This window comes from Paralichthys olivaceus, chromosome 7, assembly GCF_024713975.1.
Source record: "Paralichthys olivaceus isolate ysfri-2021 chromosome 7, ASM2471397v2, whole genome shotgun sequence".
Taxonomy (NCBI): Eukaryota; Metazoa; Chordata; class Actinopteri; order Pleuronectiformes; family Paralichthyidae; genus Paralichthys; species Paralichthys olivaceus.
Genome location: NC_091099.1, coordinates 25,708,194 through 25,734,237, shown reverse-complemented (window position 1 = coordinate 25,734,237; position 26,044 = coordinate 25,708,194). Strand labels below are relative to the sequence as shown.

At 39.1% G+C, this 26,044-nt stretch overlaps 1 protein-coding gene across 2 annotated transcripts; it reads right to left on the bottom strand.

Annotated features, from left to right (window-relative positions):
* Positions 1-125: 125 nt before the first annotated feature.
* On the bottom strand, positions 126-25,659 carry tdrd12 (tudor domain containing 12). Of its 2 annotated transcripts, none has more exons than XM_069527914.1 (37): positions 25,547-25,659; positions 25,222-25,282; positions 24,350-24,514; positions 24,085-24,221; positions 23,451-23,570; positions 23,112-23,167; positions 22,888-22,973; positions 22,455-22,632; positions 21,379-21,443; positions 21,179-21,294; positions 21,040-21,105; positions 20,874-20,925; positions 19,606-19,685; positions 19,325-19,384; positions 17,780-17,860; positions 17,432-17,492; positions 16,599-16,706; positions 15,327-15,512; positions 15,065-15,218; positions 14,814-14,941; positions 13,810-14,001; positions 12,610-12,738; positions 12,165-12,282; positions 11,787-11,926; positions 11,422-11,651; positions 11,143-11,224; positions 10,739-10,920; positions 10,350-10,557; positions 9,304-9,396; positions 8,269-8,441; positions 7,896-8,153; positions 5,886-5,953; positions 5,698-5,764; positions 5,406-5,519; positions 4,751-4,904; positions 3,688-3,748; positions 126-3,595 (listed from the first exon to the last, which is right to left on the bottom strand). In XM_069527914.1, exons 2-37 carry the CDS (start codon positions 25,243-25,245, stop codon positions 3,522-3,524), a joined length of 4,266 nt encoding a protein of 1,421 aa, XP_069384015.1. In that variant the 5' UTR covers positions 25,246-25,282; positions 25,547-25,659; the 3' UTR covers positions 126-3,521. The 2 variants fall into 2 exon arrangements, with proteins under 2 accessions (XP_069384015.1, XP_069384016.1); XM_069527915.1 differs by having other exon boundaries at positions 25,418-25,627.
* Positions 25,660-26,044: the final 385 nt, after the last annotated feature.

Sequence of the window (26,044 nt, the reverse complement as noted above, 5' to 3'; positions counted from 1 at the left end):
ATAATAATTTCTCAAAGGGTGTGAGAGTACTATTATTATTGGCTTATTACAGATCAGTATTAAGGTGCCTGATATGTGCCAATATAATCAAACCACAGTAAAAACTGGTCGAAACAAAGGGACTATAAAAAACACACCAAAGACTCAGTTTTTACTGTGACACTTGAAACTTCACAGAGAACCAGAATTAGCTCTTTTTCAGAGGGAGGAAAACAGCCAGACAACAAGTTTCAGAACAAACAAGATGAAAAGACACATGACTGAGTTCCCCTTCAATAAACTTTATCAGTCTTTATAAGTAACAGAGAAACAGTCGTAACAACAGAAAAATACAACATGGTAGGGGTCCACTCAACCACAAAGGGTAAAAAAAAAAAAGGATGAATCAGATTTGTGTTGCTGCAGTGTTTTCAAGCATTTATACAGTTTCTATTTACTATTTGACATTCATTGAAAGTTCACTGTACTTCTTTTTCTGCTAGCAAACCACACCAAATTTAAATTATTTATTCTCTAGACATTTCTTTATTTTCTTTTAATTCGGCTGCCAAAACCCTTCATCACAACAAATAAAGACTTCACCCTAATATTAAAACTTTTGTCGTCACTGTTTCACCATTATGTGAGACAACTTATCCCTCATGTATAAACATTTTAATGGACCAAAGATAAGGGGAAAAAATTATAACTATCAAACTAATGAAAGATGAAGGCACCAGAACCAATGTTATCAGTCTCTTACTTTTTGTTTCATGAACTTAAAATACAGAAACATGAACCAACTCGAGTCCAAGCAGCAACTTAGTTTCTGGGGGTTCCTGAACCTGCACCTCAGACAGGACAAAGTTGCACGATGTGGAAAACCAGTTGAATTATTATTATTTATATCTGTGTCAAGCCTTTTAAAGGGAAAAATTTAAACTGACTCATTATGCTTGCTGTTCCAAAGTCGAGGTTGAAAACTAAAGGTGACCATGCTTTTTCCATCAGGGTGTCTCGGCTTATTTAAGTTTTTATTTACTGTCAAAGCACATTGTAATTTCTGTTTTTAAACAGTGCTTTATAAATACAATTAATTATTATCATTACCATTTACTCACCACTATGCCAATGGAGGGGTGGGTAAAGTGTTTGAGTCCACAAAACACTTTTGAAGTTTCAGGGACACTTGGATGACACCACAGGAGCTGTGTGGAGGCATTTGGTTTTTTCTGTTGTTTTTTGAGTGAATTGTTTTGGTAAACTATCTCTAGTTCACATAGAAATGAATATTCATTATCTACACATCACTATGCCGATGGAGGGGGTGAGAGAAAGTAGTAAACAGTGTTAGAGCAGAATCCAATTCAACTGAGGTAACTGGTGACCAAAGTTTCAGATGTAATAAAACAACAGAAAAAAAACTAACATTCCTCCATACAGCTCCTGGTGTGTCATCCAAGTGTCCGTAAGCCCGAGCATTCAAATCGACTCGAAATGAGGTCATTTACAACATGTTTTAAAGGTACAGTGTGTAGAATTTTGTGATATCTAGTGGTGAAGTTGCATGTTGCAGCTGAACACCCCTCACCCTCTCCTTCCAAACATGAAAAAGAAACTGTGGAAACCTTCAGTTGTCATAAAAACCCAAAAGGTGTTTGGTTTGTACGACTGTAAAACACATGGCGGCCTCCATAGAGAGGACCCCCCGGATGTAAATATAAAGTATTTAAATATAAAGGGCCTTTTCTGTGTTAAAGAAAACAACAATTATTATAATTTAGATGAAACACACTAGAATGAAAACATAGGATTATTTTATATTCAATTTCTGCCAATAGACCCCTTTCACCTAAATCTTATGAACCTTTAAGCGTCCGCGGATATCTTCCGACGAGGTGCGTTTAGGGACCTTCAGACATGCTAACGTCTGCTAGCTTAGCCACTTTTGGTGGACTTTTAGGCTTAAAACATGGTGTAAATGACCTTGTTCTAGTCGATTATGAATGTTGGGGCTTTTGGACTCTTGGATGACACCACATATGTTTTTTCCCTAACCCCCGCAATAGCCTCGTCCATCGCAATAATTCACTGCATACATGGTCATATGCCAATTAAAGGTACAGTGTGTAGAATTTTGTGATATCTAGTGTTGAAATTGCATGTTGCAGCTGAACACCCCTCACCTCACCCTCCCTTTCCAAACATGAAAAAGAACCTGTGGTAGCTTCAGTTGTCATAAAAACTCAAAAGGTGTTTAGTTTGTCCAGTCTGGACTAATGTAAAAAACATGGCGGCCTCCGTAGAGAGGACCCCCTTGATGTAAATATAAAGTATTTAAATATAAAGGGTCTTTTCTGGGGCAAAGAAAACTACAATTCATACAATTAAGATGAAACGAACTAGTGAAAACATGAGGATTATTCTACATTAAATTTCTGCCAATAGATCCCTTTCACCAAAATCTTACACACTGGACCTTTAAATTCACATCGCCTGGAACCTACTTATAATCGTACTTTGATGATCTGGATGTTCTCTACTGCCCCAAAACAAGCACAAACTGGAGGAGCTACTCAAAGCTGGAAGTGGTACAATTACAGCTCACAACACAGAAATAAATAAACCTATTGGAGAAAGTGCTGGATTTGTTTAGTTTAGAAACAAGACTTATTGTTTGTGATTGCAAGTGTGACCCACATGGATGGGGTGGACCAGTTAATAGAGGCATGTATCCATATAATGAAATGCAATTAAACAGGACCACAATCTGCAGCCTACAAAATAACCATTATGTTGAATAATCTACAAAGAAGAGCACATGCTTCACGAAGGAGGGATTTATAGCTGGACTGTTTTATTTGTTTTCATTTGATCAAATTTTAGCCTGGAGGTTAAGTAAGGTATCTCTGATGCGCCTCTCGCAGGTAACATGCACAAGCCACGCTAACTGGCTCAACATTAAGGAGCAGCAACTCTGAACTCTCAACGTTGCTGGATGTTGGAGCTTCTTAAGCTGCCAAATCAGTCTATAATCTATACTCTCTTATATTCAAGTGCCAAAGGCGGCTTTGGTCATTTTTAAAGTTGTACATTGTGAGATTTACCATGACAGAGCTATTAACTAGAAATTAAAAATGGCAACAGCAAAAATAAATAGGGACAGACCCTATCTTCTAAATGGAAAAAAACTCAACCCTTTGGTATTTTTCTTTTTTTACTCACATGGAGGTGAACAGATTCTGACAAAAGTTATGGATGAACACTTTCATAACATTTAACTGTGAAAGTCACATTGCATGTCACTTTATACTTGAGACATATTTATAAATCAGACTTTTAGCAGTAGCTAAATGTTTGAATCTCAATGTTCGGAAACGTTTACTTAATTCACTGCAGAGGTTTCTATCTACAGATCCCTGACAGTACAGACCTCATGATTAAGGAGGTCAATGGTCACAACACAACGTATGAAACAACTATTCCTGTGATCCTTAGATTATAATAGAAAACCGGAGTGTTGTAGAAAGACACGTTTATCTTCAATCACTCTCACTGCTACTCTCTGAGTTCACATACCAGTTATCCTCTCCTGTGTTCCCCACAAACCACGGACCTGAGACCAAAACACAAAAAGCACACACATCAATTTAATGAAGCAAAAAAAGAGGATTTATTTCTCAGGTTTTTACAAACTATGGTTCTTACCGTTTGGTGCTTTGTCTTCATTGTCTTCAAAATGCTGCATATCATAACTCACAAAAATATTCTGTAAGAGAAAATAGAGAATATACAGCAGGATGGGGATTTTGTCATTTTAAGGGGCAGGGCCATTTGGCCTTTGGTGTAACAGATTTTTCCAAGGCACAGAGATCATTGAATTAAGGGATGTGAATAACAAAGAAAAGCTGTTGGTAGTTAGATAAGTATGTTAAGTGAAGCTTAAAAAATTCAACTGTATGAACAAGAAAAAAAAAAACATTTCAACTTTGGATTTCAAAATATAATTTTTGTATGTCTGATTATGTGCTAAACAGTGTTAACTCATGAGATCAGGCATTGGAAACTTTGTTATATGGTGATAATGCCATACAGTGTTTTTGTCACAGCAACATGCACAGTGAAAGCCGTGGGGTGAGTTTATAATGAATCCTGCCTGTGTGCAGCAGAGTAAAAACTTTACGAGCCATAAACGTTGTGAGAGAGGTTGAAAGGACGAGAGACTGAGAAAAGAGTGTGAGAGAGCAGAGTAGAGTGAAGCACTTCACACAGCTCTTAGGTAGCAGTGATACAGAGAACACAATGCTAAAAATACATTCAGATAGAAATTCTAAAAAGCATCAAATATAAATAGAATGACAACAAAAATGTCGAAAGGCGATCATTTCAAACTGCTCCATCGTTTTCACGTGATATTGTGATATTTACATAAATACAGCTTTACCTAAATTTAAATAGAATATAGTTTTGCAATTTGCATGTCTTATAGTGTGAACTAAGGAATAAAAAAATGGCTCTATTACATTAGTAAAGTAAAGAGGGATTCATTGGCTGAAAGCTGGAGCTTGTTTTGTCTAGTGGATGTGTGAATCACATTTTTGGTCAGATTTTTGAGGTGTAACATCAACAACAACAAGTATAGTACATCTTAGTAAAGTGCAGTATGATGATATCAAATAGTATATTGGATTACTGTATTTTGATGCTTTCCAGACTATCCAAGTCAAGCAGTACATTTTTGAGGTGGCCCAAACAAAATGAGCTCCAGTACCTTGTTCCTGAGTAGTTTCTCCCAGTGCTCCTGCTGTTGTTTGACCAGTTTGAGGACTGGCTCATTGTACTTCATTTCCCAGCAGCAGCGGTCCACAGCGATGTTGCCCTGAAGCTCCAGGTCAGCTCTGTAGGACTTACTGTTCACTCTGCCACTGAGCGCAATCAGCAGAGAGGGAGAATGTTAATCTGATCATATAGAGAAACGAGGACTTACTTCACTGTTCTTCCTTTTTGCTATTTTGCACTAAGAGCTGTTAATTTACTGTTATGAACTGCACTGCACTCTCCTCTGTGTTTCCATAGACTAGAAAAAACTCCCCAAAAAAAATCAAGCGACAATGGACTCAGCCAATCACAGTTAGATGATGTATTCGTCTAATTGCCTGACCCTAAAATCAATGTCCCAATAAAGAAGAGTAACAGATGAATCAGAAAATAAAATGATATCATTGACTGTGACTCAGAACTATGTTGGATATGTCTCTTTAATATGACACCACCGGTATTCTTCCTGGTCATGGTTTAACCTCAGGCTTGTTGTGTGTTTAATTCACACAGATGCTATGCTAAACATGTGCCCACCAGTGTAAAGTGCTCCACTGAATGGGATGTGAAGGAGGTGAGTGATCAATGGTGGTCTGCTCCTGACAGACCTGTAGATGACCCTGTCAGGGTAGAAGTCACAGTGCTGACTCTCTGGGTTCATCAGCTTCACTGTTACAATCATGGAGTCGGACGTCTGGTACCAAAGGATCTGAGGGTGGAAACTGAACAATACAGAGTGGAAACAAATGCATTTAATCTTTAGTTTTATAATCAACCACCTTGTTTCTTTAACACTAAACGACTGATGTTACATATTTATAGTCTGAATCATTTTTGTAAATACAAAAGTGGAGTAATTAGAAGGATTTTTTTTTAATAGCCAGATAACTGGACTTTTACCTTTTTTCATCGCAGTTTTTTTCATTAGTGCTGATGGTGACCTGCTGGCTTTTACTTCCATTGACTCCTGCAGGAAAAAGGCATGCAAAACTGTAATGTGCCAAAGTCAAAGTATACAAACAAATGTAATTGTAGTGTAAATTGGGATAAACCTGTAAAAGCTGAAGAGAATTTTTATGTATTTTTACCACTATCACAGGAGTTGAGACAAGCAGCAAGGCTGGTCGTGGGACAAGGTTCTCCTCCATCTCTGTTCCTGTAAATCAACACGTTTTGTTAAATCCACAAGTCAGACAAACTGCGGTTAGGTTTCAAAATTTGTATGATCTTGTGAATCTAAATGTTTTTTCAAGGTGGCTGTTGGGACTTAGCATCTGATTCAGCATTAGATTAGATTACATAGATCAAAGATCCCCTATTACTCTAAATCTTAGTATCCTGCCGGTGTGATGCACCATTATTTTCAAATGCACATAATACAACTTCATGTTTGAGATTAATGAGAACAACATGAGTGAAGATTCTTGTGTGTGTGAACATCTTAATGTAAAACTTAAAACTCCTGTCTGAACCTGGCTTAATGAATACAACAGTCCAAGGTTATTATAGTTTTGAAATTTTCATTAGTTTTTATTTTTATTTAGTTTTTCAGTTTGCTTTTTTATTTCAGTTTAGTTCAACAAGTGATTTTGCAGTTTTAGTTTAGTTTTTATTTTGAGGAATCGACTAGTTTCAGTTTAGTTTTTATTTAGTTTGAGTTTTTCCAGGTATTAAGAGAAAGTCTTGACTTGTAGAAGCTGAAAAAGGATGAAACAATGTGTGACACCAAATATGGTTTATCAAGTCCTTTAATTTCATTCTTTAACCATCACCTGCAGGACAGGCAGGAATCGAGGGAGAAAACGAAAATGAAGCTGAATTTATCTGCAATTCAGTTTAGTTTTAGTTAGTTTTGCATTGTTCATTGTAGTTTTTATTTAGTTTTAGTTTTTTTTGTAATTGTAGTTTTTATTTTTATTTCAATTAACTAAATTATTTTTTCATTGCTAGTTTTAGTTTTCGTTAACTATAATAACCCTGCAACAGTCTGCTGCCTCCTAAATCAAACCAGAGTGTTAAGGTTGTAATTGAGAGGACCCAAATACAGGCACGAACACTTGGCTGGGAATTGATTTATTTTGAAAAACAAAAACAAAACATTCTTCTCGTGGTGAGCAAGAAGCACCAGTAAATCCATCGATGAAACAGGGAACGGAGCCATGAGGAAAGAGGAAACAGATGAACTGACAAAGGAGGCACAAAGACAGTTGCTGTGTCCGAAATCCCCCACTCATTCACTATCCCCTACTTTACTATATAGGGACACTACTTTGTGTTAATGATGTTATTGTCACAAGATTTTGATTGTTTGGTGAAAAATCCCACAATACATTTTCAATGTTTATTTTAAACTTAGTAATACTTTTAGGTTAAATAATGTTGAAGGAAAATCTTGTAATAAACTAGTTTGCCACAGTTTGTGCTGCAATGTTGTGCTCTTATTTACAATTGTACAACAGGTCGGGCTGTTCCTGCTGCCCTCTCTCGTCTTTCCGCCGCGAGCGCAATACACGATGGTAAATATCGCTTGGTTAGTAACCATCAGTTGTAAACTATTTTTCTATATAAAGAATAAAAAATGTCACTTAACATTCGGACACCACTACAAAATTGCGAGCTCATTATATAGTGATTTGTGAATGATTTTAGACACATGTACATAAAGGAGGAAGAAGAGCTACAGACAATCACAAGGGCGAGAAACAGGAAAAGAGGACGTTCAGCTGGAGACACACAAAGAACGAAATTTCAAAATAAAACAAGTAACGGAGAACTTAAAGAGTGTGAACAACCAAATTCAAATACAAGGAAAATACTCTTGATAAGGAAAATGTAGATATTATAAGATGTCCAATCAGTCTTTCAATAGTACAAAAGGGCACAATCACGAGGGGGATAAAGTGATTGTTAATTCTCAAAAGGCTGTTACACCATTGATACCTTGGACAAAATAAACGATTATAGCATGTCCGAAAACCTGTTTAGCTAAATTTTACAGAAGAAAAAGCTTTGAAGTCTGAAAACACACTCAAACTAGTGAATTTTTCAGTGATATTGATGAATCCATTTGAGAAGAACTTGTGAGTGAAGACACCAACCTCATCATCTGACTAGCTGACTTTAGATCAGGAGTGTGATTGTATCTCTGCTCATCTGCCGCCTGAATATCTGAGAGGTGGAGTTGAGAAGCTGGTGGTGCTGGGACTGGGCTGTGGCTCATCGGAGACACTGGGCTTAATGGCTCGAGTTGAGGAGGGTCAGAGAGCTTCCTGGCCTCGGCTGCTCTGAAGACTTCAGCCAGAACTTCTTCCTCAGCTTTGATCCTGACCTCCAGTGACACTGAGTTGTCCTCCACCCTACAAACATCACACGCAACATGCTGCTTCAGTTTTTTTCATTTGTTGAGAATAGCTGATAAATCCTGACATGTACTCTCTACATGACAGTTGTTTCAGTTCAGTGTTGCCTTACCCATTTGTGTGGCCTGCCTCTTTGCTGCTGCTGTCTTCACCCTCCTGGCACAGTGCCCTTAGCAGTTTAAGATGATCTGGGTTGCTTATTCCCATTCCAGTATTCAGAATCTCAGACTGGACATTATATTCGTTGATGACAGTTTTCATACCTGGCACCTGGCTCACCCGGACCTCAAAAACAGGAAATAACCAAATTTGCTGATGCCCACAGAGCCCAAACAGTCGAGGGACCACAGGCTTTAGGGGAGTTCTGGTTTGTTTCAACCTGGGCCCTATGTTTATAAATGTGGGAGTGTAAATGAATGGTACTTGAAACTTTTTAACTTAAAACTTAAAACATAAAAACGTGGAATTGGTCCAGTAGGTCTTCTCCACCTGCAGCCATAACACGTGACTACAATGTAATATTATGGGGCAACAGTGACAGTCTGCAAAGTGTTATTCTACCAATAAAAAGGTATTTCACATCTTTGCTAAAAGTCTGGCAACATTACGCATGCTTGCTCAATGAGAAGCTCACTCAACTGTTATTCCTTCTCTGCTTGTCTGCTCTCTCTCTCTCCTTGTTCACTCTTCAGTTTGTAGGAGCTCTCCCTACATATACCCTGCCTCAAATAAGTAGGGGCGACCATTAAAGTCAAATTCTTCATTGGCATTATCCTCATCAGTAAAAGATTCAGAGAGTGAGACTTGAATAGCAGACAGAGACAGTCATAGACATAAACATGTCATAGACTGTCGCTGCTGCCATAGATTATATTCTAGCCACTGTGTTGCGGCTGCCAGTGGAGGCGATCTACTGGAAGCTTGAAGCTTTTGTGAGTACCATTCATTCACACACCCACATTTAAAAACATAGGACCAAGCTTGAAAAATACAAGAATTCCTTTTTAGCATGCAACATAGTACAATGGAAAATGTTTAATACAACAGTCTGCAGGGGACACCCTGTAAAATATATTGGTAACTCACAAAAGTTTGACCATCAACAACTCAGTGACTGTATGAGGAAGATGATTAAGGGAAAACACACCATGGGATCAACAAAGACAGTGTTTCCCAGACTGAGAACTGCTCTGGCGCGATGCTGCAGACCTCGGATCTTCTGACTGATGGCTCTGGTGACCTGCAGAACAAAATGTATGATATTTCATGACTATACAAAAGCTGTCTTTACAGACAGGGCCCCAGAGTGCACATGCAACCCAGAATAGTGCGACCAAAAATGTTCCTTGGTCACACCAGTGCACCAAACTTTTAGCTGGTGTGTCTCTGTATGTGCTCAAGCTGTGGCGCTTCCTCATTATTAGCGCTGCTGCTGCTTCACGATCAGAGCAGAAGCAGCGGTTGGTTTGTACCATGTCAGAGACTCCTGCTGACCTGCGCTCACTTTAACAATCAACACCAACACTAATCACAGGTTATTAGGACCTGAAATGTACTCAAGTTTACTTTGTGATTGTTTGATTCGATCCAGAGTTTACAAAACACATACACACACCCAATCCTAGAGGAAGTGCTGGAATACTAATCCTAATACAATACAAAATCTCATGTAAATCATAACCATCCCATCCTGTTTACTGAGCTGGGAACATATATCCTGAGCCAAATGTTTAATATTTAATCAAGAGCAATTTGTGTATTGTTTTGGTTGTGTGTGGTTTATTTTATTTATATTTTAACAGTTTTAATTCTAATTCAAATGAATGACAGGCCTACCATAATATTTTCAGATTAAGTGTCACTACTATTATAAACTTATTCTGCTGCGCAAAACCAAAATACTGGCCCTCATCTGTGGCTTTGTGTGTCTAACAGCATCACAACACTATTTAATTACTGTGAATCAGTCCCCTAAGCATTATGTAACAGTCCGTCACACATTTCAGGTGCATTTTTAAAGATCTTTTAAAGAATGTCTCGATTTTGTCTTTGATAATGTTCTGGCTTAGAAAACTCAAGGCCAAACTTACTTGTCAACCCCTGACATAATGGATGAATAAAGTAAAGTAATAGAGAAAAAAATGTGTGGTATTGTGTTTATCTTTAAGAGCAAAGTGAGGTGATGGGCAGAACCTTTGGGTGCCAGTCGATCTCTGAGTCAACTGGTTTGACGCGGCAGACAATGATCTCAACGGCCTGGCAGGACAGAGAGTGAAACTGCTCCGGCAGCTGAAGGATCTGACTGGATTTCACCTCCTCCTCCTTCCCTGTGTCGATAAATCGCACTAAGACCCTGAAAAACAGGTGGTCACCTCTGTCGGGGACGGAGAGGATCTTCACCCTGCCAGGGTGCAAACAATTGTGTTAACAGGTGTTTGCCTTCATAGCTCTAATTCAGAGAGTATACCGTTCTTAGAGGGGGAATAAGCTAAAGTTAAAAAAATATAAGACACCAAGTGGAACTATTTTCAGTTTTACAGAAGAAAATTCAGTATCATTCAGCTTCCAGTGTTGTTGCTGACCTGTGGAAGAAGTTGTCCTCCTGCACAGCGTATAGGCCTCCCTCCAATAACTCTGTGGCTCCTGGTTTCTTATCAGCATAGTAGGAAGCCATATCAGATGCTAAGCCATCAAAACCATTGTCATCTTTCCTGACGATGCGACCGAAGAAGACTGATGCCGTCTTGATATAGAGAGGTAAAACCTGAGACACAACACAGGTCCAAATTAGTACAATGTACTCGGCAGCAGATGAACCTCAATTTAACAATTTCAAATCAAAGAACTGATTATTATTTCAACGAATGATATTTAAGCTTCCAAACAACACAAGTTGAGAAAATGTCAAGTCAAAGTTTGTGAAATTAACAGATCTTTTTTGTTTAATAGATCACAAAACAAAACAAAGTGATACAAATGTCCTCACTTCTATTACACCTGATGCAGCAAGGTCGGACTGATCTAGCTGGGAAATAAACTTGTGACGGTCAGGACATGTACTACTGTCTCTACAGAGGAGAAACACACAGAAACAAAGTTTATTTTACAAATGTAAGTGTAAAATATTTAAACATTTTCTTCAGAATAATTCTAATATTTTACATTCTGTTAAAACTAACATGTGTTGTATAAAAACTAAATTAGAACAAACAAAACTAAATTATAAAATAGTTAATAAAGCAGGTTATCATTATTTGAAGCAGACCTGCAGACTCCAAGGCTCTTCAGGTAGCTGCAGAGTGGCCTGTTGGTCTTCAGGTCCTCCCTGACCATATAGATGCCCTGGCTGAAAGACAGTAGCTCAGGGGGCAGCAAGGCGTTGGTCCGTCCCAGGTAACGCAGAACCCCCACAACATGACGAGCGTTCCTCTCTGAGATCAGCAGCACTGACCTGGTGACATGAGGGCAGCTCCCTGTTTGATCCTGGGTAGAAACCTTAAGATAAATCAAAGACAAATTGAATCCAGGGCATTCATGAAGCCGCTGATGTGGACACTGAAACTGTAGTTACATTACTGAATTCATTTCTGGAAGGTTTTTTTCACCGAATTGATCCTTGGTTATTCTCACCCGTTCTGAGAGGTTTCTGAAGTTGTCAGACATGCTGAAGAGTCGACTGCCAAACAGCTTGGGAGAAGTGGGGAAACCGTAGTGGATGACGCAAGATGCATCTCTGATTCCAAAACACTTCAGACACTCGTTGGTGGTCACTACAATTCAAAGGTCAAAGAACTAAAAGTCAGGGATGGCATCACTCCTAATGTTCAGGGAGAGCATTCAGTGAACAGTAGGGTTGGGAACTGAAGCTTGATTCCTAATTAGAGCTGAATCACAAATATTTGCTCTATGTCCACACTATGAATCATTTAAATTCAAATGACTCTCAGCCTGAGCTCCAAATATTTTTACTGATAAATAAAGAGCAGCTATCAAAATCATTCAGTTTACCCAGAATAACATGAGTTCCAGGTCCGATGTTTTTCCTCCACTGCTGGATGACAAAGTCAAACTGGTGTGTTACTCTCTCGTGAGCCTTGAGGCAGAAAGCAGATTTGCTGCTTACGGCCTGGAGATGAGAAAAAAAAAAAACAGTCCTAACTTCAGGGAAATGCTGGATGCTATTGTCAGAAGCCATCACTGCCCTCCACCTCAGATTATTCATGTGGATGCGGAATAGTATTGATCAAAACCAAACTTAGCCTTGTCTCTTGTCTTATTGCTACAACTGGTGGTCAAATTTGCCTCTGTGCTCCACATTACAAAATGTTTATTTTTTAATATGCCAACTTTCTCTTATTGTATAAACTTTACTAATGTGCAAGGCAAACAGTTGTTCTACATAGGATTCATACCACTGGGATTAACAATGTAAGAACTAAAGCTGTTGTTTCACCTTGAACACATCTTCAACTTCCTGAGCACAGTTGGCTATGATCAGAGTCTTCTGGCCAACATCTGGGCTGAAATCCAACGTCCCCAACAGTTCTGAGATCTTACTGCTCTCTAGAGTCATGAGAATGACCTGTAGGAAGAGAAACATTCATGAAAATCACAAATGTCTACACAATAAATTACAACAACGACTTCACTGCACAGTTTGTGTCATCCTACAGTCTTTTTTTCTTTTTCTTTCTTTATTTTAACCATAGAAAATAGCAGCTAACAAAATAAAATGTTCAATAATAATTAGATTAATGCCAATAATAAATGTTAACTTGATTATAACCTCTGTTCAGGTTGCTGCGGTAGGCAATGTCACCAGTGTAACACGTTGTTCGGGGACATACACATTATATAACTTGCCACAGGCCCCACCATTTGTTTCATTTGATTTTACGGACATAAAACATTTGTGGTTCATTTTTATGAATTAGTGGTGACACCCACATCACTAATGATCAATACGTTGTCTGATGTTGCAGTTATATAGAGAAAGTGTCTGTCCCACACAGCAGCAGTCACATCAAAGAGTAACAGAGTCTTATTACATGACATGAGAGTTGACTAACAAGGATGTGAAGGATTTGGTCTGAAAAGACAATTAAAACGTATTTTGAGGGTCTACTGTCACAGCTGAGAGGTCAGAGTGTTTTAGAGCGATAGCAGCACAGGTCGCATTTTTTCTGTCCGAGCACGAGTGAAGAACTAACAGAGCTCGGTCCCAACCAGACAGGTATTCTGTTTTATGTGTGCACACATTCCGAGCCCGATACAGTTGATGAAAGCTGCACTGAGTTTGTGTTTCCCTGACACACAGGGTTATTTTCCCAGATTACAGAGAGTGAAAGAGATAGTTAACACCTGTGTTGTCACACATTTCAATAGGGTGGAATTTCCACACTGTGGCATCAATTACCTCCGACAAGAAGCTTCTATTTTCATAGCTGTTTGTTGTTTCATTGTTTCCTCTGGGGTTTAATCAAAAACTCCTGAACCAATATCCAGGAGATTTTATGGAGGAGTGGGACATGATCCAAGTTGTTAGCCTTGGTGGAGGTATGTGCTTCTAGTTTATCATATTTTGATATTTTAGTGTCAATCTGTGCAAAGTGTGTCATTGCAACAGGATTAAGTTTTTGCTTTAATGAATTACCTGCTGAACGTTACCATAGAGAGCAGCTTCCTCAGGGGCGGTCATAACGATGCATGGGTAGGGCATGTGATTGGTTAACAATCCCTCCATGTGACTGGTCCATCTCTTCGCCACGGCAATAAGCTGCTGAGGACTTGAGTTCTTCTCCTCGCTGGAAGTCACCTTCTGGAAATGCTGCAAAATGATCTCCATCTAACAGGAGAGTATAAACATTAAAATATGCTCTGAAAAAAAAAATCCTTACATTTTGTAGGAGCAGAAAAGGTTATGTGACCATAAACCATAAGAACTATGCCTGATATTTATTTCACAATAATTTTATTGCAGAGAAAAAAAAATCCCCTCCTAATTGCTCATGCTTCTTTTTTCAATGTGTGTGTGTTTGTTTTTATTCCTACATGTGTACCTAATTAAAAGGAAGCAGATGTTGTCATCTGAACATTTATTTCAAAGAGACAACAGGTCAGAAAAGGAAGCTGTTGTCTTAAATCCACACTGCAAACTGATTTCATGTCATATCTACATTATAGTTAAAGGTGTGTAAGATTTAGATGAAAAATATCTATTGGCACAAATTTTATATAAAGTAATCCTCATGATGTTTTCCCTGGTGTGTTTCATCGAAATTGTACTAATTGCTGTTTTCTTTTCTCTAGAACAGGTCCTTTATATTTAAATACATTATATTTAAATCGAGGGGGTCCTCTCTACAGAGGCCGCCATGTTTTTAACAATATTCCGGACTGGGCAAACTAAACACCTTTTGAGTTTTTATGACAACTGAAGTCTACCACAGGTCCTCTTACATGTGTGGAGGATGAGGTGAGGGGTGTTCAGCAGCAACATGCAATTTCACCACTAGATGTCACTAAATACTACACACTGTACCTTTAAATATTGTATATTCTATTATTATACATTTTATCTAATAATATTGTTAAAACTGTTCAGTGTTTGCAGATATTTTAGAAAAGTAGCTGACAAATATAAACAATGACGTTTACCTCATCTGGAGCAAGAGTGAAGAGCTGGTCGGCCTCGTCCAACAGCAGGTGATAAAGACGCAAGAACATGAAGCAGTGACAAGACAGCAGACGGACGAAACTGAAGGGGGTGGTCACTAACAGCAGGCCTGTTCAAAATCAAAAATACAGGAAATCTTGCATTTGGGGATTTTGCATTTATAATCATAGAAATGTTGAGTCATGAACTGATCACCAGCAGATCAGGAGGACTGAGAATATGCTTTGCTCACAGTTCTTCGGGATCCTGATAGTCTTGGCCTCATCCTTCCCAACACCCATCAGCATGACGACAGGGTGGAGCACATGAGTGATCTTGAAATTCTCCAGCAGGTCATACACCTGCTGAACTTTCTCCCAGCCTGGACACAGCAGCACTGCTATGGGCTGGATACCCATCAACACAGAAAGAACAGATCCAAAACTTAGGGCACCATCCTCTGAAAACAAAAAGTTTAATTCCTTAAAGACCTTGATAAGTGTTCATACACTCACCCCCATGCTGGAGGTTAAGGAACTGAAGATGGAGTTGAGCAGGATATGGGTGAGGAGTGGGGCTAGGTAGCTGAGCGGCTGGTCAGCATTAGGGGACACAATGACGGTGTTGCATCCTCGAGACACAGCTGGCCAGCTGTAACAGTCAGCTGGAGACAGACTGCTGTACTGCTTCTGCCGAAGCACCTAGACACAGGTTGATCAATATGTAAAACTCAGGTAGAGCACAAAAACAAGATCCCAAAGTCTATTTGGCTTTCCTTCATCTCATCATGTGCCTTTATGTCAGTGACAGCTGCAGTTGATCAGGGGAAGGCCACTGATGGATGTGCAGCCAGCCTAACATCTCCCTTTGTCTCTGGTCACCCCTCGCCAAGATGCTCACACTACTTAGAGCCATCAAGGGCAAACTGGCTCCTGAAGCTCCTTCAGTTGCAGTTTGGAGGGAGTTCTTCTGGACTGTGGTGCCAGCTGTGGTTAGTACTGGCTGCCTTTTATCCATTGTCATGTTTGTGAAATACTGCTATAGTGTCAAACAACTACTTTCAGGCAATCATTCAAATTTTATTTGTACAGCCCATATTCACAAATCACAATTTGTCTCAAAGGGCTTTAACAAGGTGTGACATCCTCTGTTCTTAACCCTCAACAAGAGTAAGGAGAAACTATCCAAAAAACTTTTAACAGGGAAAAAGAACACAGGGAGAGACACATGCGAGGGATCCCTCTCCCAGGACGGACAGAAGTGCAATAGCTGCCATAAGTAATGGAGAACATCAGAAAAATAAGAGTATTTACAGCATTGGTTAGAGTAAATTGTTTGTAGCATGATGGAAGGTAAATGAATTGAAAAGTTATTGTCAGTAATGGTTGAGTATCTGAGTAGACATATTGTTTATCAAGCAGTCTTGTTGTAATCATAGTCCACGATCAGCTGCCACCACGATCAGGATACACCATTCAAGCAGTGCTTGACCCGTTAAATCTAAAAATAGACATCAATTAAACGATACCCAAGTGGAAGCGATATCTCTCCTTACATCTGATCCATAGACAGCGCTGTGCCTAATAAAGGATCTGATGTTACCTGTTTGCATTTATTTTGACATTATGCTCTTTTGTGGGGGCAGCAGGTTATCGTCTTGAGAAGCTAGCTTGTGTACTGTTTGCACATACTGGAGCTTGTCAAGCGGAAGGGAAGAGCAACTTGTTCTGTTGTTGTACGTATGTATTAACAGCTTCAAACAAATCTCAGGGAACATTCTTATTTACCCAGCGGAGAGCATCAGTGATGGGGGCATCATCCAAATTGGTGCAGGGCTGAACTGGGAGCGCAGAGTGCACCAGAATCCCACTTGTCCTGGGCTCACTGGGAACAACCTGTGACCGGTCAGGAGACAAGACAAAGAGAAATATAATTTGAGACTGCTATAATGAAGAGCAGTCTCAGCTTGCTCTGGTGCTTTCTGGCATCACATGATACTGTTGTTTGCGGGTTTTACATCAGATTTTGCAGCACAGCTGAAGTAAAGCAACAGCAACACCTGAGGCAAATGACCAGTACATCAACTAAAGTAAATTTTAAATTAAATGCACATCAAACCTCCACAAAAATCATAAATCACTGTTCGGAAAAAAAAACAATTACCCTTCAGGGAAAAAGCAGAAGTGATTGCACACGGTGTATGCCGCACAAAGAATGAGGCTATTTTTTAGGCCATCAATTAATGACTAAATTGTTTTTGATAACAGATGCTTCAGTGACTTTTGTCCCTTGCAAAACATTTAAATATTTTAGTCATCCATTTTTTTTCCATTCAAAGCATTTTGTTAAGACACATTTACAGGCAGCCAACACGTCTTTTTCATCAATTCAGCCATTTTTGGGTTGCCACCACAACAGGAACCTTCAACCTTTGGGGAACAGATCTGAGCATCGCATTTGATAGAGATATCGATTGATTGCAAGCCCAGAAGATGCTTCATATTGTAGTGTCCTTGCATTTAGTTGAGTACCCTTGTGCAGCACTCACGCAGGCAGTGTGCCCTGGACGTCAACCTCTACAATCCTTTTTTTTTCGTTAGGCAAACTTTAAAAAACTTACAGTGTCATCTCCAGCGTCTGGATCAGGGTTCAGAGGTTCAGGGTTCAACCACTCCAAAAGCCTGTGGCCAAACACAACACCAAAAGTATTGAAGAAAAAAACATGACATTTAATGTGATTTTACCCCCAACTTATATTTGACAAGAGATTTAAAGAAAATGTTGCTTTGGAATGACATTGTTGGTTTTTCCACTTTATATTTACTACAGATTTGTGGTCACAAGGCACTAGACATTCATTGCCAGTAACAGTTACTACATGAATTAAAAACTCCTTTCCTGTTATATCTTTGTCTAACTAGTTGAGATCTAACACTGATGGTCATTCATCCTCTGAGCTGCAGCTCACCGTGAACAAGCCCTGGCAGCTTCACTCCTCCTCGTCTTCTCTGTCTCTGCTGGTCCTGACTCTACTGAAATACTTTTGCAGCTGAAAGACAAAGAGACAGTAGAAACCTGATATAGTTATCAACCGTTGATATGGATCAAAAAGCTTAGGTCAGAATAACTTCCTGTACAAATGCTGTTGAAGGAAGGAAGGAAGGAAGGAAGGAAGGAAGGAAGGAAGGAAGGATGGATGGATAGAAAATGTCAAACTATTTCTTTGATAGAGAAGATCATTTATTTGAACCTATTAATAAGCAAAATAAGATATAAGAATAATGACATTGAGTGAAGGTGACATTGTAACACTTCCTGAGTGCTGTAACCTTGATGCTCAAAATATGAGGACATAGGAATAATGTTTTTTTTAAATAAATTTACTCTACACACACATTATATATATATATATATACACACACACACGCTCTTTTTGTTGTCCAAGTTCAATTACAGTTATTGTTATTACTGTTGTTGTCATTTTTACTATTTACTATATTATCACTAGCTTGTTTGTTGCACAAAGTTATGGTTATGCCAATAAAGTTTTGACCTACCAGAAGTGTCACGATAACCAAATCATGGCAGAAATAATGGAATACTAATACTAATATATAAAAACCTAAAAGCTCATGTAAACCATAACCATCCCATCTTATTTACTGAGCTGGTAACATATATCCTGAGCAAAAGGTTTAATATTTATTTGAGAGCAATTTTTTTAACAGAGCCAGTATCCATTTTATTTATTGCTTTGGTTGTGTGTGGTTTATGTTTTGTTTAACCCTATTTTTAATTCATATCAACTGATTGAATATTCTTTAGAATTAAAAGTTCACTGCTCTTTGAAAGGGTGTACTTCTATATACTATAATATTATCATTACACCAGTGGCTTAAAATGGTTTCACAATGATGACAATAATAACATTTACTGCAATAATTTTTGTGAAAAATATTGTCCAACACAAGTGGTTGTTGTGGCAGGTCTACCTCAATATTTTGAATAATGCACCAAGTTAGAGAACTCATTGCACAGCTTGCAGCCTAAGTTATGAGAATTTCGTTCGTATCTAGTCAAAATTGATATTGTACAAAGAAATATCCTTAATTGAATAGATATTGAATCAAATCATGAATTGAATCAAAATCTTGTGAAACAATTAATAAATTACCAATATATATGGGAACTCTCAAGAAAAAGTGAAATAGGTGTATTATTGCAGTGCCAAAAGGCACAGTGAAAAATGTTGCGTTTACCTAAATGGTAGGATAGGTAGATAGAGAGTGAGAGAGTGTGTGTTCTGGGACTATCATACAGAATCTACAATTTATTAATAAATCATTAGATCACTTTGCAAAGACAGGTCAGTTTATGTGACACTGAAGCTACTGAAGGTGAGAGATCAGTTCAGTCAACAAAAAGGAAACCAAAAAAGTCAGCTCGTTTAACTAAGGTTAAGAAGTGAAGCAAGAAATCAATCAATCTCAATGCCACATGCCAGTTTCCTCACCTCATATGGACCACATCCTCGTCTGGTGTTACAGGCTCACTGTTGCGTAAAGGGGTTAATCTGAAAACAAATCAAACAAAGAAAAAAAGTGTGGTAAATATTTTACACACAACATGTACTGAATCAGTAGTGTTAAGTGGTAACGACCTGCAACAAACACAAATGGAATGAAAAAGGGGAAGAATCTGAAACTGACGTTTTGTGAAACAAAGTGGTGAGTGAGAATTGGTCAGCTGAATAGTCAATTCACTGAATTTTTAAAAGACCAATTAGAAGCGTACTCTTCCTGTCCTGTGCAGGTGGTGGAGGCTGTAGTCAGCTCTTTAGGTTGACAGTTGTTCAGCTCTTCAAGCTCACCAACCTGGAAGAGAAACAAAGGGCACTTCAGAAAAACTCTGAAATGATGAAACTGATGAAATGATGAGGGTAACCTCACCAGAAATAGGGGAAGAGGCTTACCAGTGAGCTATTAGTGGTCAGGCCTTCACCCATAGTGAAGCCTAGCCCATAGCACAACATGGAGCCACCATCATGTGGACTGACCAAGGTATCGCACAACAGTGATGTGCAAGCAGGAAAAGGCAACGGCCTTGTTGTGCTGAACCTGGAATCTCAGACTAGCTCTAGGAACTTGTACTGTAACCTCTCTGGCAGGGAAGTACCCTGAGCTTGTGCAGGAAGTAGAGCAACACCAGCTAAATATATTGGGGCTCACCTCAATGCACAGCATAGGTTCTTGAAACTCCCGGAGTTGCCCAGGGTGATAGGAATCAATGTGTTTCTCATTCTTATACATTGAATCTATGATTTACATTTGGTTTATCTTGTCACAGAGGAATTTTCTACATTCTCACTCTTCTTATTCCTAATTTTTATTTTAAATGATTCACTATGTGTTAATAATGAAATGTTAATGAAAAGCCATTAAAAATATACCATAGTTAAGTGTGTATGAAGGAATAGTGGCTTTTATAACCAATTTTCCCCCCCCATGGGGGCCATGCCCCACCACCTCACTAACAGCCTTCTTTTTTGCACTGGCTAGTTACTCCATATCCTTGTGGATGGAAAGCCCTGCCTCAGCTACTTCAATCAGTTTTAGACTGTTTTATTATATTCATCTAGTTTTCTGCAAGACTGTACTTACCTGGAGTCAATTTACATCAGCAGCTCCTTACACCTGATAATCCAATGATTTAAGCACTGTTGTTATGTTGTGGTTAAACCAAGATTTACAGGTACCATAAACTGTCGGCATAACAGTGCTAATATGATGTTGCCAGCATTTGGACAAAACGTGGAGGAGCCTGTTAACTTTAATCCAACATAAACACAGGCACATAAAATATGCATGAAATCAATTGCAAAAAATATGTACATAATAAATAGTTACATTTTTTAACCGTGCTCCTAAATTACTTTGTACGACACAGAAAATAGTTTGCATAGAGCATTGCTATGTCACACCTTCAGCGATCAGGTTGCACATAATCATTGTTCTTTAAAACAAATGGCCTTCACTAGAGAGAACACTTGTATATGTACTTACACTGTGAGCCTCCTGCTGATGGCTGCTGCCAGGATTCAGAAACTTCATGAACCTGTAGGAGAGGACGTGTTCTCTCAGTATCAACCAATTAGTAAAACGTTCAACATGCTGATGACTTCAGTCAATCAAATAAGAGGTACTGTATGTGAGTGAGATCAGCTCTCACTTGAACAAACTGAGGTTTCTAGTCAGAGCTGCAGCCAGAGAGGAGTCGGTGTCGTCTGGTGAGTCACTGAAAAAGCACAGGAGCAGGTCACTTCACTCGATTATTTATTGACTTACTTACTTGAATAGTATGTGTTTACCTCTCCACAGCAGCAGGCTGAGAGCTGCTCCCTGATAGGCTGCCTGGAGATAGTTGTTCTTCTGTGATGTTTGGCCTGCAGTCTCCATCAGAGGTGCCCAGCTCATGCTGTTGGCTCTGAAACAGCAGAAAGGTCAGAGGTCAGGATGTGTGGACATTTATTGCACTACTGACATTAACACAAAGAGCGGAGCTGCTCACCTGTGGTGGAGAGGGTGCTGTCAGCCAATCACATGCTCTGCCTGCAGCCAGACATTCTGATGTCACTGAGGGTTAAATCAGATAGGTAAGTCAGATTATGAAACAGATTTAAAAAGGTATTTCACTTTTTTTAGTTTTGTATTAATTCAAACACATACAATTGACCTAAAGGTCCAGTGTGTAAGATTTAGGTGAAAGGGATCTATTGGCAGAAATTTAATGTAGAATAATCCTCATGATGTTTTCACTAGTTTGTTTCATCTAAATTGTATGAATTGTAGTTTTCTTTACTCCAGAAAAGACCCTTTATATTTAAATACTTTATATTTACATGGAGGGGACCCTCTCTACGGAGGCCGCCATGTTTTTTACATTAGTCCAGACTGGACAAACTAAACACCTTTTGAGTTTTTATGACGACTAAAGGCTACCACAGGTTCTTTTTCATGTTTGGGAGGGCAGGGTGGGGTGAGGGGTGTTCAGATGAAACATCCAATTTCAACAATAGATATCACAAAATTCTACACACTGTACCTTTAAAATAGCAAATCATGGTATTGTTTGATACTACAAGGTCATTTTAAATGGGAAAATATATATGAGCTCAAATCTGTAAAGAAATGAAAGGGTGTGATGGGGAGCAATAAAAGCACAAATTTAATATTCTCACAAGTCAATACCATTACAGCTGACAAAATCTGACCTTGGTCCTGTATTAATAGATGCTCTGGATTATCATGTCACATGATAATCAGCAGATACCGTTTCCTCAGCTGGGATGGAACAGTAGATGTTCAAATTTGAATTTCTTCTGATGACTTGGTGTTTTTTAATCCATGTTGGCTTCAAGTTCTTACAATTTCTATAAAACAGACATTTAAACATCTGCAAAAGTCCCTCTGCATATGAAGATCATGCAATGAGCTGAATCATGACCTTCAGATAAACTGCTGTTTCCTTAAGCTTTCTCAGTCACAATCAGCAGTGTGTCCACACCCAATGTTCTAAGACCAATCCACCCTGATGTCTATCACTGCCGAAAAGCCCTGAACAGGCAGCCTCATCTGTATATTTACCAGCAGGTGGTTTTATTTTTGTTGTCGGCTTGCGTGACGTTGTGGAGGCTGTCTGGGTCAAGATGCTGGAGGACAACATGATGGGAAATCGATCCACCTCGTCCAACCCACTGGTTTCTGCAGACTCTCTGGTATAATAGGCAAACTTCTTGGCCACAAGGTCATCGTTCACACAGATCTGGAAAAAAAAACTAATGGAATTAAAGGAACTTGTTTCTTTGAGAATAAAAATACAGGTTATAGTAAACAAATAAAAAAAGAGAAGATGCTAATTAAAACAGATATCACAATATACAATAATTAAAAACAGAAAGCATATCTTATACATAAAAATACTTTAACTATAACTATATTTTTTTACTTCTATTTTGATTTTATTTTTTCTCAATTAATGCCATTTGTTGTGTCCTACATTTGGAAGGTAAAAGTTCACCTTGATGTTTCCAACAGTTAGGTAGAGCTCGATGGAGGTGGAGTCTGAGTCAGATTCAAGCATCACAGCCTCTGTCCAAGTTGAAGCTTGAATTTCAAAAGGAAGGAAACTTTTCAAGTGTCTCCTCAAGCATTCAAATATGTTTTACCACCAATCTTACTGCAAAACAGTTTAGAGCTATATTAATAGATGAAATGAAAAACACTGTCTGCCATGTTGCTCACCATGTAGCAGGTTGTGTAGGTAGAGCGTAGCTGAGCTGTCCCAATGAGTGGTCGGGCTGCAGAGGAAAAGAAGGCCCCATCAGAGAAAGTGCTCGAAGCAGTGTGAACAAATGGCATAAACATGCTGTGCTTGTGACGTGTAAAGTGATGTGTTCTACCACTAAAACAATTTAGTGTGGATGGAGTCTAACTTTCACAATAAAGATAAAACTTCCCAACACGGACACACGATGGGTATTTGCATTACTTAGGAACTGTAGATTGCCTCAATAGTGTGTTGTGCTTCACAAGTCCATCTACTGTTCAGTGGTACAGTAGTATGCAATGAGTTTCTCTTACATAAGCTCTGCATTCTCCTGGTAAACACACACTCGCAGGGTTGTTGGTTTGATTCCTGCCAGGTGGAACCTCCTCACCCAAAAAGGCAGCTGGAGGAAGTTCTGTGCAGCGACTCGAATCCTTATCAGACCGAAGTAAAACACAAAAGTTAAATACAACGGCAATCGGTAGTAGGCACACCACCACCACGGTCCCCTTAAATTCAATCAAGCAGCACCATATTTCACACACAGATATCAGTCCTCGAAACGGCCCTGAATTGTTATTAAATCAAGATCCATGAATTGGAAAAAAATAGTCAAGTTTAGAAAAATACTGTCTCACATTGTTAAAGAAGAAAATTCCTGGGTCTGCCCTGTAATGCAGATCGTCCCCACAATTTAATGGGTTCTCCCCTGACCGACAACGTATCTTTACACCAAGTTTATCCGGAAATCAATTCAGTTGTTTTTGTGTAATCTTGCATACAAACAAACAAATGGACAGGGGTGACAACATCATGGATGACACATCAATGCATGCGCACAGTCGAGGAAATTCTCGAAAATACAGGGCAAGCAAGAAGCAATCTACTAAAAGTCTCCCAAGAAATGACAGTGGACTGGTGTTGTGGAGGATGATGTTCTAATCTTACTGGTCTGAAGCAACGACGAGACGTTCACCGTGGTCGACCAGCAGGCAGCGAGCTTTACACGATACAGAGTCCGTAATAATTGATTCCACCACAGCCCGACACCACAACCTCCTCACTGACCAGTACACCACACACACCTGAGAGGACATGCAGTTCACACACATCAAATTCACCTCTACTCCAACTAAGGCTGCAAGGAAGGTGTCTCCTACCTGGAGCAGGTGTGTAAGATTATGGGTGAAGATAGACTGCAGGTGGACATTACCTGTCCCTCCTCTATTGACGTGGGCTTCAGTTTGAACAGGTCCTTAGTAACGTCGTGGTAGAAGAGGTTCATCTGAGACAACATACTGTCGTACTCCTCTGTCGTCTCTGTGTTAGTGCCCAGACTCCGAAAAACCCGACCCCAGAGGCAGGAGGGGTTCTCAACCTGCAGTCCAACAACTTTGTTACAAACAAGCCAAATAAAGTAGATTCACACTCATTTCAAAAGGAAATTACTAAATAATATTAAAATATCTCTTCCAATTGGGAAAAGAATTAATCTTTTGGTTTCCACATGAAAGCAAGACAAAGCCATTCAAAGAGAACCCTCCTCACAATCCAAGTTTGATGTAAAATGTGAAACCATTGGCAGAATTGGGAATCATCTCTCCTCTGTGCTTCCTTGTGTGTAAAGGTGACTAGAATTTCTCAAGTTAAAGACATGAGTAAAAATATTCTCAAATAATAAAATTCCATTATTATCCATTTATACTACTTTAAAACAGCGGGTTAACATTTTGTGGTTATATCATATTTTATTCTGAATAGAACAGTGCATGCACATCAACGTCTCTTTATTAAAAATAAAAGTACAATAAGTAACTGTGATTAATGACCTTTCCAAATGTCCAAAAAAATCACTTTGAGGCTTTTTCAGTTATTATTTGATAATAATTGTGATAAAACTTGAGTGGCTTTCAAAATGAAGATTTATCAACTAAAAACTTTCAAATCTGATCCGGCTGAAAGAATCAACACATGATGAAAATCCACAATAAATGAACCACTCTCCACCTGTAACCAGAGACAAGCATTCACATCAACCATCTTATCCACCGCTAACCCCAGCTAGCAGATGAAAAGCTAACTTACCTTCAGAATAGATATCTTGAACATTGCGTGGCCCCGTCAGTCCACAGCCACTCCTCAGACCCTGTGAGACAGCAGAGAGTCGGTGAGCAGCATCGGGCTCTGACACAAATCCCAGCTTTCGAAAGTGCAGTGGACATTTTGAACCCCGAGGCTGACCCGCGGCTGTCAGCTAGCTAATTAGCTAGCGTTAGCTCACCTGCAGTACCGTGATCTCGCAGAAGGACTAAACCCAAGAAATGTGCGTGGATGAAGCAGAATGCGATGTCTGTTGATTTCGATCACGTTTTGTGTGATTTCTCTGATAATTCAAACCTTGAAAACGAACCTGCGCGCGAGCTTCTCCTCAGGTGCGGTCGACAAAAGCGGTGAGACGAAAAGAAAGGGGCGATTCGGGTCCTGACAGTGAGAGGGCGCTGTGGAGACACACGGCCCGGTGAGAAGCATGAGTCGTCGTGTTGTATTAGAGGATGGAAGAAGAGTCCAATGTACACAAACCCCACCACAAGTATTCCAAATACTACTTCAATTATAGATTCACAACTGTCTGCCTCTAGTCACAATGGAATCTAACTTTGTCTGAGGCACAAAGAGTAGATCCTAAGTTACAGAGGCCAACATGAACGGTTGAGACATAATAGTGTAATAATATTAAAAACAACAATATCACCAATTTTAATAATGATATTAACATTAACTTTCAAGTGAAACATGCTTCACAACAGAACAGAATCGAATAGGCAGCTTGATTGTCATTGTACAGGATACAATGAGATTAACAGTGCTCCTCAAATTTAGTGCATATACAATTTAAAAACAACCTAAA